At 47.0% G+C, this 12,861-nt stretch overlaps 1 protein-coding gene across 1 annotated transcript; it reads left to right on the top strand.

Annotated features, from left to right (window-relative positions):
• The first annotated feature begins 7,022 nt into the window (after window positions 1–7,022).
• On the top strand, window positions 7,023–11,813 carry CALCA (calcitonin related polypeptide alpha). Its single transcript, XM_063117247.1, has 4 exons — window positions 7,023–7,099; window positions 8,797–8,892; window positions 9,708–9,842; window positions 10,869–11,813. The coding sequence occupies exons 2-4, from the start codon at window positions 8,807–8,809 to the stop codon at window positions 11,065–11,067; spliced, it is 420 nt and encodes a 139-aa protein (XP_062973317.1). The 5' UTR covers window positions 7,023–7,099; window positions 8,797–8,806; the 3' UTR covers window positions 11,068–11,813.
• The last annotated feature ends 1,048 nt before the right edge of the window (window positions 11,814–12,861 follow it).

Genomic DNA, 12,861 nt, shown 5'->3' with positions numbered 1-12,861 from the left:
TGCCCATACTTCCCTTAAACTATTAATATAAAAGCACAGCCAACTTTCCCGAAAGGTTGGTTACTGAAAATTCGACACTTTCATCCTCCTGCGATTACTGCAGCTTTCTGACATGATCTCAGTGCTTCTAAGAGATTCAGGAGGAAATCTGACTGAAAGTAAGTCCCATTGGATTCAATGGGGTTTACTTCTGAGTAGGCATGTATAGAAGTGCACTGTCACTGAGGTCTCTGGGTTAATTTCTGATCACTTTGTTATATTGGTGTAGTATACCTGATATTTATTATTTATTTATTTATTGCATTTTTATATTGGGCTGCTAGACATTGCAAATGTCTAGCAGCCCAATAGGGAAACATTGATATATATATATATATATATATATATATATATATATATCTATCTATATATCAGGTACGTTGAGCGACATTATTCACTTTCAATCTACTGTACAGGAAGAACCTGGAAAAAAAAAATATCACTGTGTGTGGAGGAGTTGGTTTATGGGTTGCTCCAATAAAACCAGTGGACGTTTAGCCACGATTCTTAAAAGACTAGGAATTGTATCATGGGGCTTTAAACAGAAGACTTTGTTGATCAAGACCAGACAATGCTGGAGAGGAAAATTTCCTGGGATTTTACTCTGGCTGTATGCTCTCGAACCAGTAGAGGCTGGTGGCTCTGATTTCGGTGGGATGTTCATCCACTCTGGGTTTCAGTCAGAACCAGCCAGAACTCTAAAGGAGCTATCCAAAGTGCTGAAACCGACCCACAAAATAGGTTCAACAACTTGAATAGTTCCTTTAGGTTTCTGGCTAAACCCCAGAATGGATCCACAGCCCCACCGAAATCGGAGCCAACAGCCTCCACTGCCTCGATCTATCACTTCACTCGCCCTAGAAAATGCCAAGCGGTGTAAGGGTTGAGAAGGACATATTTCACTTTACCAGCTCAGTCCAATCCAAGACATCACCACCACGTATTTTCTTTTGCCAGGACCAGCCCGGCAGCTCTGTTTGTTGAGAGTAGGCTGGGCAGCTTTAGTTGTTGTTTTTCCTGCTTGGGTTCCTTTGTCTAACACCTGCTTGAACCGAAGAAATTCCGCAGATGAAATAGTAGAAAATCTCAAACTGGTGAATGCCTGTTTGTCACGCTGGTTTTAAAGGCGCAGCAACCTCTCCAAGAAAGAAAAGAGAGCGAGGTGAAAACTGTAATTATTCAGCTTTTACAATATCATCTGGTTTGTTTTGCAGCTACGAAGTTCCATAGTCTGTTGGTCCTTCCAAGCATGTCACACAAATGGCCAATAGTTTGGGAGGCGGGAAGGCGGGGACAAAAAACAATCGATCTCTAAATGCAAAAATGATTTGGCCTTATAAAGCTTAGGTTCCTGACTGTTCAGATGCAGCCCAATCCTATGCATGTAAACCTCCTTGCTGTCAAGAAAGAAAGTGTGCATAGGATTGTAGCCTTAAGTAGTCATCTAAATGAGGTGCGAGGGGGGGATCCTATGTACACTTACTCAGAAGTAACTGATACAGAGTCCAATAGGATTTAGTCTCAAGTGCATTTACAATTTCAACCCTAGATAACCTCCTGCGGCAATCCATATATGACAGAGAATTCTGGTTGCATCTGATAGGATCACTCCAGAGCAAATACAGGTGGTGAACTGGACCCTCATAGTGCAATTGTACCCATGGCTAGTGAAAAGAAATCCCATTGAGTTCAGCGGGGTTACTCCCAGGAACTTGGGTACAAATTGCAGCCTTATTCTCCAAATTAACCGCAGTACATGACGCTATTCCACTAGAAGCAAGAAACTATTTAGGTCGCAATCCTATGCATGTTTAGACAGAAATAACTCATACACAACTCTCTACATGAACCCCAGGGATCATGGCTGGGTGAGGCATGCTGGGAGTTGTAGGAATTATTTCTGGCAACGAAGCATAGGAGTGAGCCTTTAGCTAACGATTTCGGCTCACTTTAGGCTCCCGTGAAGACCATTGGGCGCCCGCTTCATTGGACACACTGTAATGAAGGAAATATTCAAATTCATCCCAGGGTTGATGTAACGAAAATTTTATTTTTCAGTCTTAGGTCTAAACCAGTCTTCTTCAACTGGGTGCCCTCCAGATGTGTTAGAACGGGAGTTCTTCCAAGGCTGGGAAGAATGGGGTGTTCAGTCCAACAAATCGGAGGGAACCAGGCTGAGGGAGGTTGTTCTAAACCTTAAACCTCTAAACCGTTTAAAATTCTATTTGAATTTCCATCTGCTTTTCAACTGTGAATGAATGAATAAATAAATAAATAAATAAATAAAATTTCCCTAATCCTAGAGTTTCACATATGTATTTATTTATGATGGCATTTTATTACTTAAATAAGTATATATAGGGGCATGTGCTCAGCCCTTCCATTTACCTAGGTAGCATTTCAACGCAGTTCATTGACATTCTGTCTGGAAAGCTGCAGAGCTGGTTGGCTGGGCCACGTTTTTACAGCCGCCGCCGTTCCCTTCCGTCTTCTCCAACCGTTCATTGGCTCGGCTGTATCAACCTCTGGGGAAAAGCGGGGGACGGGGACGGGAGGAGCTCTTTCGTCATTACGCGGCTGGGACTCGTCCACCTGCTCGAGTTTAGGAAGAGGAGGAAAGAAAGAGGGTTAACGTTTCCCCTCTCTAATGGTACCCCGGGACAATCACTGGACCCCACAGTCTTTGCTGCCAGCGTATCTGCCCGTCGGCTTTCTCCCCACAAACAGAAACGTTTCTGAAAGGGTAGAAAGCGCCAGTGGAGGCTGGTGGATCCCTTCAGTGGGGTTATGAATCCGCTCTTGGTTTCAGTCAGAACCAGTCTAAAGGTGCTGAGCCCCAGGACGTGGATAGGGCCCAGACCCTTGGCTAGCTTCTTTAGAATTCTGAGTGAAACCAGACCGGATTCACAGCCCCACTGACATCGGAGCCACCAGCCTCCACGGATCGAGACGTTTATGAAAGGGCAGAGAAAGCTGTTCCAGAGAGCCCAGCAGGAGCTTCTCTGGGGAGTAATAGACACCGGCTCTTTCAGCTTCAGCAAAGGCAATCAACCTGAGGTATATTTATTTTTGGCCGCCGAGAGGACATTTTCTCTAAAGCCACCTGCCTCCCCTCCCAATGCGCCCCCAGCCCCTAGTCCCTGAACATCGCCAGACGCACGTTGAGAGACAGAGGTCAAAACTGGCCACGGGGATAATGGGGAACCCTCTCCCAGACTTCCTTTCCAGCGCTTGTTCGTTCTCTCTCTCTCTCTCTCTCTCTCTCTCTCTCTCTCTCTGAGAGGCGGCGGCGGCGGCGAACTACTGGCCAATTACACGCTGGGCTTGTAACAGCAGCAGCCCCGCTCCGCGTCGTCGCGTCGTCTCCATCACCACCGCGTGTCGCTCGCAAAGTCCATATGAAGCCCAGCCTTCTCTTCCTGCCAAAGGAAAAGGGATAATCTAGGGATCCTCCTCCTTATCGTGCAATGGAAGAGGAAAGCGAGAGAAGGAGGCAGGAGAGGAGGGAGGGGGAACCCACCACTTAATTCAACAGTGAAGATGTCTAATGAAACATGTTGGGCTCGTGGTGCAAATGGAAAAAAAGACGGGGGTGGGGGTGCGTGCGTGTGTAGTGACAGAACCTGTTGACAGTCCGGAATCGAGAGGTTTCCTGACAAAGCCCCCTCGAGAAAAGACGCCCGCCCGCCCCCTCCACGAGGCTTTCCCGGGCCTTCCCCGCCTCGCCAACGCGCGTGTCTCCCGGCCCCCCTCCTTCGAGGCGAAGAGTCTGTGCGTGGCATGTTATGTCTCGTTCGGCCAACAAATCCAAACATCCTGGATGGAGCAGGTGTCCGAGCGCCAGACACGACTCGGCAGCTGCTAGACAATGACTAAGAGTCCCTTGAAGAGTGATTGATTGGCCCCTCGTGTCGCTCTCCTCCTCCTCCTCCACCGGCGGCGGCCGCTTCTCCACCTCCGCTGCGGACGCTGCTCTTTTCGCTCCAAGTACCCGGCCAGCCTGCCAGCCAGCCAGCCAGCCGGGGGCTTAGCGAAGCAGCTGGAGTTCTGCCGGGCGGAACGTGACCACTTCAACCCAGGAACAGAAAGGGGCGGCGGGATCGGGGAGGCGCGGGCGGGCGCAAGCCTGTGCAGAACTCCTGCCGCGGAGGCGGAGACCGAGAGGGATGGTCCCAGCGGGGCCCTGGCCGAGGTCATTCCCCACGAAGGCAATCGACCACGGCCGCTGGGGGGCTTGGCACCCAGGGCCTGGATCAGCCTGGAGAGCGGGCGCGCAACAGCCAGGTGCCCTTCTCCAGTCCTCCTCGGCCTGGCCTGCGCGGCCTGGGGATGCCCCCCTCCATTTCCTGAGGGCGGTGGGGAGGACGGACACATTGCCCTCGTGTGACTTCCCAGGCTGCACCGGCAACGTTATCTCTCCGCACTCATCGCTTCTCTGAGTCGGAGCTGCATTAAGCACATCCGATCGGAAAATGTGGGTGGCGGGGAATGAACGAATGAATGACTGCTTTTATGTCCCGCCTTTTTCCTCTTGCAAGGAAAGGCAAGGCGGCGTACAGGATTAACTTCCTTTCCATTTTATCCTCGCAACAACCCTGTGAAGTAGGTTAATTAGGCTGAGGACCAATGACGCCCCCCCCCCCCACCCCCAGTGAGATTCATGGATGAACTCGAGTCTCCTGAGTCCCAGTCAAACGCTCTGACAGCTACACCACACAGGCCCAAAATGCCATTCAAAAAGGCGGAGGATGATCAACATCTTTCCGCTAGAAACAAATAAGGACAGCAACGCATATTTAAACAACAAAAAGAAACCCCTTGTTGTGGAAGTAGCGGTCCCACAGAATCTTTGCTTTGGGGGCACCATCGGAGTAAACAGATGAAGATGTATCGAAGAATGCAGTGGAGGCTGATGGCTCGTATTTCAGTGGGGCCGTGAATACATTCTGGATTTCAGTCAGAACTGCCCAAGGTGCTGAACCCGTTTTGGGGCTAGGGTTCAGCACCTTGGATAGCGCCTTTAGAGTTCGGACTGCGTCTGATCGAAACCCAGAGCGGATTTACTGCCCCACTGAACTAGAAGCCACCAGTCTCCACTGGAAAAATTACTGCAAGAAAACTTTTCTTGACACATCGGCTCTTGTTAAACAGCCTTCCCCCTTCTGGTGCCCTTCAGGTGTGTGGGACTACAACTGCTACAACCCCCGTCCCCACCCCAGCCAGCAGAGGGGAAGTTGCAATCCCACAGATTTGAAGTGCGCCAGGTTGGGAAAGGCAGGTATCAACCTCGAGTCACTTCCTTTCCGCCCTACCGGGCAGACACCGTTCCTCCAATCCCCCCCCCCCCGCTCGCCTCTGTTATTTCCTCGCTTCCATGTCTCTAGACAAGCAGGCTCACGGGTAGAAAATGAGGTGGACATTCCTCCTTGCTTCCATTGGACACATCGGACCACATCATTCGAGACTTTCCTGGTGTTCTTCTCCCAAGATTTTTCCAGGTGCAACAGGAGCGTCTCTTCCAGATTGAGGCGCATCTCTCTGGGGTGAAGGAGGATCGGGCTTTGAACTGATCTCTCCCCATGGATTGAATTCCCATTGATCGAATTGACCTATGTGGATAACCCCCTCTCTGTGGTTTTCTTGGATTTGTTAAAAAGCCACAGGATGCCAAATAGCGGGGGGTGGGGGGTGGGGGGAGAGGCGTCGCGGTCCTTCCCTGCCTCTGCAAGGGTTAACCGTGACGCGGATTGAAGGCAACACATACAATCCCATGTATTGACCTGGAGTTGGTGTTTGGTTGGATTTCAGTCGATCCCTCCCTTTTGCACGCCTGATTCTCCAATAGCCACCTCGATCTAACTCCAGAGCCCAAACTAAAGTTACCAGACTTTTGCATTGGAAAGGAAAAATAACCCCAAACCAAAAGAGCACATCTTGCAAATGTGGTCGTGTCCCAGGAATATGTACACGGGCAACACGAGCCAATAGATGCTTACTCGGAAGTAAACGCTTGCTGAAGTCTTATCCCCAAGTAAATGTGTATAGCATGGTGGCAACCTTTAAAAAGGATTTGTAGGCTCTTGACGGTGTTATGTGAAGCACATTTAAAGACGGGGCAAATGACATGTACAATGTGAGGCTGTTGTAATCCTTAATGTACATTCCCTAGTGAGTCCCATTGCACCCCATACTTAAAGAGATTGCACATCGAGGCTGCAATCCTATGCACACTAGCGGCACTTACTTCCGAGTAAATGCACCTAGGGTTGGGCTGCGCGTCAAATATAACGTGTTGAATAATAAGGAATGTGGACTGTAATGTGTTTTTCCACCTCAGAGAAACGCCCGGCTGGCTTAGGGGGAAGGAAGGGGACCGTCCTCATCTCACTCACGAAAGCCAACTTTGTAATAAATGTAAAGAGAAGAATTCTCTACACATCCTGTAGCACCGCGTTGGTCATTGTTCTATGCAAAGTTGAAAAAAGATCTCTGCCAACCGACGTCCCTTTTCTGCAATGCAGCATTTTTTGCAGTAGATGTCGCCTCTAATAAGTAAATAAACTGCCCTTTGAGTTTGCTCATTAAAAAATATATGGTGTATCTTAGGGGTGGGTGGGTGAGGGAGTATGGGGTAGCCTAGATATTATTAATGACTCGGGACATTTCCCTTACATTTCATTAATCGTCTGATGTGCCCTCCCCTCGCTTCTGGCTTTCTTCCCCCCCCCGTCCCCCCCCCCCCGGCCAATGACCTCAATGCAAATAAGCTTATCAGATGTGCTTAAATGACTGGCAATTTTTTTGTGAATGGAATACTCAGTGACTGGAGAATGACGTAATTCGGGAGTCGGGGTTTCGTGGTCAATCGTGGATTGGGTTTATAGTGATAAGCGAGGTGCTGATTGGTTGGCGAGTGTTCATCGAACGCCTACACACTTTTATCCTGGCGGTAGATATAAAAGGGGGTCGTTGGGCATTGAAGACCATCACGATTTGGAAACGCACACCGAGGAAACCTCCACTACGTTTTACTCTTCCTTATTGAGCTTTGCATTAGAAGGTAAGAGCTTTCGCTTTTTCTCAATTTATCAGACCGATCTAGTGAGTGTGGTGAGCCTTTCCCAGGGTCGGAAAACGTGCAAGCCTGGTGGTGTTCTCCTATGCAGGTCTACTCTGAACTAACCCCTTCTCTGAATTTAATGGGACTTACTCCCAGGTAAGTGTGTATAGATAAGACCGTAGCCTTAAAGCTATGGGTGTCTTGAATCCTTAGGCTACAAATTTAAGGATGTCAAGTTGATGGTAGTTCTTGTGATATCTTCATCTTGCCTTCCCTGGAGTGTGTGTGTGTGTGTGTGTGTGTGTGTGTGTGTGTGTGTAAGAATGAATATTTCTAGATACTAGGGAAGAATATAGTTTGACAAGGATCTTTCACGTACTTTGGGAAAAGGCATAAATGCCACAAGAATAGCAGATAGTCTGGGAGAATAGTTTAAAGAAAGCTTTTGCACACCTGCATGTTCTATTTCGGATAAGGCACCCTCCCTCCATTCCCATGGACTAGAGGCTGGACCGTCTAATTTCGATACACGCCTGCTTTTCTAATCACATCCATTAAACAAGGATAACACAAAATTTACATACCGGTAGTTGTAATCGGGAAACTTATTTTCGTGTAATTGGAAATGCTCCTTAAAGCCAACAGTGTATTATTATTATTTTCAAAGACTCTAGCTCTGTTGCAGAAAACAGGGAGGGGGGGGGATCCCGTGACATCTTAAATTACTTTTTTGCAGCATGAGCTTCCATAGGAAAGAGGCTACTTAGTCAGGTGCATGAACTGAAGGGGTTGGACACACACAGATGATAGGGGTGGGGACTGTTTTACAAGAGCAAGTCTTAGGAACTCTTCCTGATAGGAGAGAGAGAGAGAGAGAGAGAGAGAGAGAGGTCATGATATATAATAAATTAGTTTTCTTAGATACCACATGCCTTGAATATGGAAGTATGTGAGGGACAACCTTTATTTTCTGGATTTTATTTTCCAGAAATAACATTTTATTTCCATGCCCATAATAGGCTATTCATTTAAATAAATGGGGGATGTTTACATGTTTGCCGGATAACTTTACAAATGATCATTTGTTTCAGCATAATATTCTAAATGACCGACCTTACTTTTCAATTTAAAACGAAATGTATAGATTTCCTAGCCATTGATCTTTTATTCTTTTAAGATAATAAATATCCAGCCTTTTCGTTTTCCTTGGGACTAAACACGCTGAATGTGATAGAGTTTTTCAGTATTACATGAATGTTAGATATGCTTTCATGATTCCATTGGTCACCATCTGTTGACTCAATTGATCTGAATGTCTACAGTCCGATAAGAACTCTGCAAAAGTCCCCGAGGACACTGGGGATCTGCAACGTCTTTCTAAACATCTCCAAAACAAGATCAACGAGCCTAACCAAATGAAAAGCGTCCCCCTTTTACGCCTAGGAAATAATAACATCCTTTGCAGCCTGACCCAATGCATGTTCATTGAGAACCCTATCCCTCTGCGTTCAATGGGGCTTCTACACAAGTAGCTGTCTCTTTGAACTCAGTTTTTCTACACAAAAAACTGTCTCTTTGAACTCAGCGGGGCTTACTCTCGGGTAAGCGTGTCCAGGATCGCAGCGTCCGGATTGGATCAGGAAGAGCCGCAAGGCGTGGGGAAATAGCCACTCTTTTAACGCGAGCCTTTCTTGCAGAGAGTCCGTCATGGCCATGCTGAAGATCTCCTCTTTTCTTGCTGTCTATGCCTTGGTGATATGCCAGATGGAAAGCTACCAGGCAGTCCCCCTAAGGTAAAGAGCCAGCAAACCGCGGAGGAGTCTGCAACCGTTTGGGGACATTGGGATGTGTCATGCCTGACGATCTAACGAGATGGGAAGTGAATTAGGGCGCAATCCGATGCATGTTCAGGCAGAAAAAAAGAGAGCCCTACAACTCCCAGCATTCCCCAGGGAATGCAGGGAGTTGTAGGATTCTTTTTCTCTCTAAACATGCATTGGATTGCGCTCTTACTAACTAATAAATAAATTATTTATTTGAATGTTTTAGCTAGGGAGTGCTTGGTGAGGATGGGACGGTCATGTTTGCCTACTTAGGCAAGGTGACTTAACTAACAATTTTGAGGGTGATTAAAATACAATGGATTTCCTCTCATCTCGCCTCCACGATGTAGAGAAACGGGGATTCTAATCCGAGTTCGTGAGGGTGAATGCCGAAAGAGTGGGGAGACTAATTCTGCTAACAGTGTGTGTATGTGTGAGGGGGAATCATAGGGGAAAATCCCAAGCGTGCAATGCTGTGACGTCCCCTACCACAGCAGATAAACTAGTGTTTGAAATGCCCCCTCCCCTTTTATTGCCCCCTCCTTCCCTATCCTACAGGTGAAGCTGGTGGCTCCGATTTCGGGGGGCTGTGAATCCAGAAGCAGCCAGAACTCTAAAGGAGCTGTCCAATCTAGTTTGGGGCTAGGGTTCAGCACTTTGGATAGCTCCTGTAGCGTCCTGGCTGGTTCTGACTGAAACCCAGAATAGATGAACAGCCCCTCGGAATCAGAGCCACCAACTTCCACTGAGTGACGCTCTTCTTGCACGCCGCTGTCTCCACATAGACCTGGCTTAGAGCCCGCCGGCACAGATCGAGGGACCCTCAGCGACTATGAAGCTCGGAGGTTATTAAAGGCGTTGGTGAACGGGTACGCCCAGATGGCGGCGGAAGAGCTGGAACAGGCGAGCGAAGGAAACAGGTAAGGAGGCCTACAGGTCGATGGCTTGGTTGGAGGGGGAAGAAGAAGAGCAAGGCGCGGAGTTGGGGGGGGGGGCATCTTCTCTGCCTGCGAGCGATTTGCCCAGCAGAGCAGCCGCCCCGCGGTTGGGCAGCCGGGCGTCTCTTTCCTCTCCCGGATGATCTTGGCCAGCTTGGCCGATATAGACACGACGCTACTGTCCTGGCCCCGCGTTCTGACCACTGTACCTGATGGCCATCGAGCGGGTTTTCTGATTGTCTGGGGGGGGGGTTGTTTCTGTTTTTGGTTAATTTACTACTGAGTTACTTTTCTTTAAAAAAAGAAAAGGAAAGGAAAAAAAAGGCTTTGAAGTTGAAAGAGAGGGGGTTAAAGTGGGACTTGCAAGAGGTATGTCCAACTTTTCTTCCCTTCCCGTCCTGTACGTAAACCAACGTGCAGGGCCGTCGTTCAGTTCCTCCTTCTGTGGCGATAGTGCATGGTGATGCGGGGAGAAGGAGGCATGAGAGAAGAGGCCGGGTGCCCCGGCAGGACAGGAGCCAAGCGGGCCTCCGTTCCCAATTGCACGCAGCGCCCCCTTCCCTTTCCAGGCCGAGGCTTGCAATTGCAACTGCACTTGTAATGAACTCCTCTCCCCAAAGCATGAGCACGAATGCCAGGCTCAGCAGTGCTGCATGCCCGGATGACATCGAACTGCCCCTCCCCTCGCCCCGCCTGCTGGGTTGGCCACCGACCCGCATCCCAAAAAACAAACAAACAACAACAACAACAACACCCAATCGGTTTGCTTGAACAGCCCAACTCCCCACTTCCGTCCTCTCCAGCCCGGTTTTCCTTCGGATTGCCTTGCATGGATGGTTTTCTCATTGCGTCGAGATTGTCTTGCTTTCCTGTTTGGATAGACAGGCGGTGATTTGGGTTTCCTCTGTGTCGGGGAAGGGCGGGGGGTCGGAATTGGGGTGGGAGAAGGCATGGGGGCGCATGGTTTGCTGTTACTTTCTCCGGCATGTTTTTTCCCCCCCGCTGCAGCTTGGATAGACCCATTTCCAAACGCTGTGCCAATCTGAGCACTTGTGTGCTGGGAAAACTGTCTCAAGAATTACACAAATTGCAAACTTACCCTCGTACTGACGTCGGGGCTGGAACGCCTGGCAAGAAGAGGAATGTGCTGAATGACCTGGGAAATGAACGCTATGCAAACTACGAGGAAGCCCTCGGAAACAACTAGATTGGCTCAGATTTCCTTTTTCCCTCTCTTAATTCCACCCCTCCTCCTTACCTTCTCTTTTGCATGTGGATCTAACCTTGATTGCTAACTTTGCTATGTTCTGTTGAATCTATTTTTGAGCGAGAAGGCTTAATTGGATCAACTTCAAGTTAGGAAATTAAGGGTGCAATCCTGCAGGTATAGATGGAACAAAGTCCTCACACTTTGGGAGTCTGAGGACTTTCTTCCTTCTATATGTGCATAGGATTATGCCTTAAGGTACGTAACACACATACACATAAGGGGTTGGGGGGGCAGGGACTGGGGAAAAGCATATACCAAATTAAAATTAATAATAAGTAGCATTGCCTTGAAATTTCAATTGATTTTCTTAGATGTTTATTTTACAAATAATAATATTTTGATTTCTGGCTACTCATTGTAAAAACGAATGAATAAATGTTTCTTTCATGCCTGACCATGCAACTGTTCAATAAACCTATTTTTCTACAAGGATCAGGTCTATTTTCTAATTATGAATGACTTTAATCAGTTGTTTTTAATATGGGTTTTGTAAGCTTGGTTTTTCACCACAGAATAGAAGTAATAGCTGCTCAGGGCAGGATGAATAAATAGGGCGACAAGTTTACTCCAACGTAGTTAGTGGGAAAGTTCACATTGACTTTAATAGTATAAACTTTTCACATCTGTTCAGTCACCCATCTTTGTGGAAATACAGTATATAGTTTATAAATATTAGAAATGTTATCCAGTTTCAAAAGCTATATTGTGATTGAATTCATCAGGTAAGAAATTAAATATTTTATTTCTATGTTATTGTTCTTTGAACAAACTTATGTGAAGTGAAGGAATAATTTATATTGATTGAATTAGCTGGAATAGACTAGGATCAACTTGTATGTCTATTGTGACAACATTTTACAGACAATCTGGATATTCAAGGTGTGTCTGTTTTGTAATTTAATTGCCCACCAAACTCCCCCCACCTCATATTGGGTGAAATCCACATGAAGTTAAGCATTGGTATGGGAGTTTTTTGTTATCTGTTGACAGCAATGGGGCTAAAGTACTTGATTTGTGGCAGATAAGAACATAAAGAAAGTCTGACTGGCTCAAATCAACTTGCCCAGCATTCTGTTTCTCATGGTAGCCAACCAGATGCTTGTGGGAAGCCCAGTCATGGGATATTAGGGCAATAGCCCTAGCTACTGATAGCCTACTAGCTGGTATGGCATGCTGGCTCTGAGACTGAAGGTAATATAGAGCCATCATGATTATCCAATGATGAGTCTTTTGCCCACACTGCAGGACTAGTAGCCTTACTTGCTTCATAGGAAATACCATTGAAATAAGGAATGAACAGTTTATCCTACTTTTTAAATGCACTTATCTGCCCATGGGTCTTGTTTTGTAACAGGACCACTGAATTCCAAAGCATTACTTTTCAGTAAGTTGTTTGTTTGTTAGAAATATGGGGGGAAGCCTAGAGCAAATTTCTTCAATTGCATTTTGCCACTTAAACAATAGAACTCCCTTATTTGAAGCCCAAGCAAACAAAATATGCAAATCCTTTAAGTATAGATATAGGCCAAGGGCTCACAGTATTATTATCTTAGACATTTTCCAGGGTTCTATGAATAATGCTGTGAAATCAGAACTCCTTCTCTAAGATCTTAAGTATTTTTTTCTTTTCTTTTTTGGAAAAGCAGTGTATCAGCACAGAAGAGGTCATGTAACACAGCAACCTGTGTGACCCAACGCTTGGCAGATTTCCTGAGTCGGTCAGGAGGAGTG

This window comes from Elgaria multicarinata, chromosome 2, assembly GCF_023053635.1.
Source record: "Elgaria multicarinata webbii isolate HBS135686 ecotype San Diego chromosome 2, rElgMul1.1.pri, whole genome shotgun sequence".
NCBI classification, from domain to species: Eukaryota; Metazoa; Chordata; class Lepidosauria; order Squamata; family Anguidae; genus Elgaria; species Elgaria multicarinata.
The sequence above is the reverse complement of the archived record's forward strand: the minus strand, read 5'-3'. Positions and strand labels throughout refer to the sequence as shown.

Coding starts and splice junctions, on each gene's coding strand:
- CALCA (XM_063117247.1), top strand. CDS start 8,807: ATGGCCATGCTGAAGATCTCCTCTTTTCTTGCTGTCTATGCCTTGGTG. Junction 8,893..9,707: donor TACCAGGCAGTCCCCCTAAG/GTAAAGAGCCAG, acceptor GTCTCCACATAG/ACCTGGCTTAGAGCCCGCCG. Junction 9,843..10,868: donor CAGGCGAGCGAAGGAAACAG/GTAAGGAGGCCT, acceptor CCCCCGCTGCAG/CTTGGATAGACCCATTTCCA.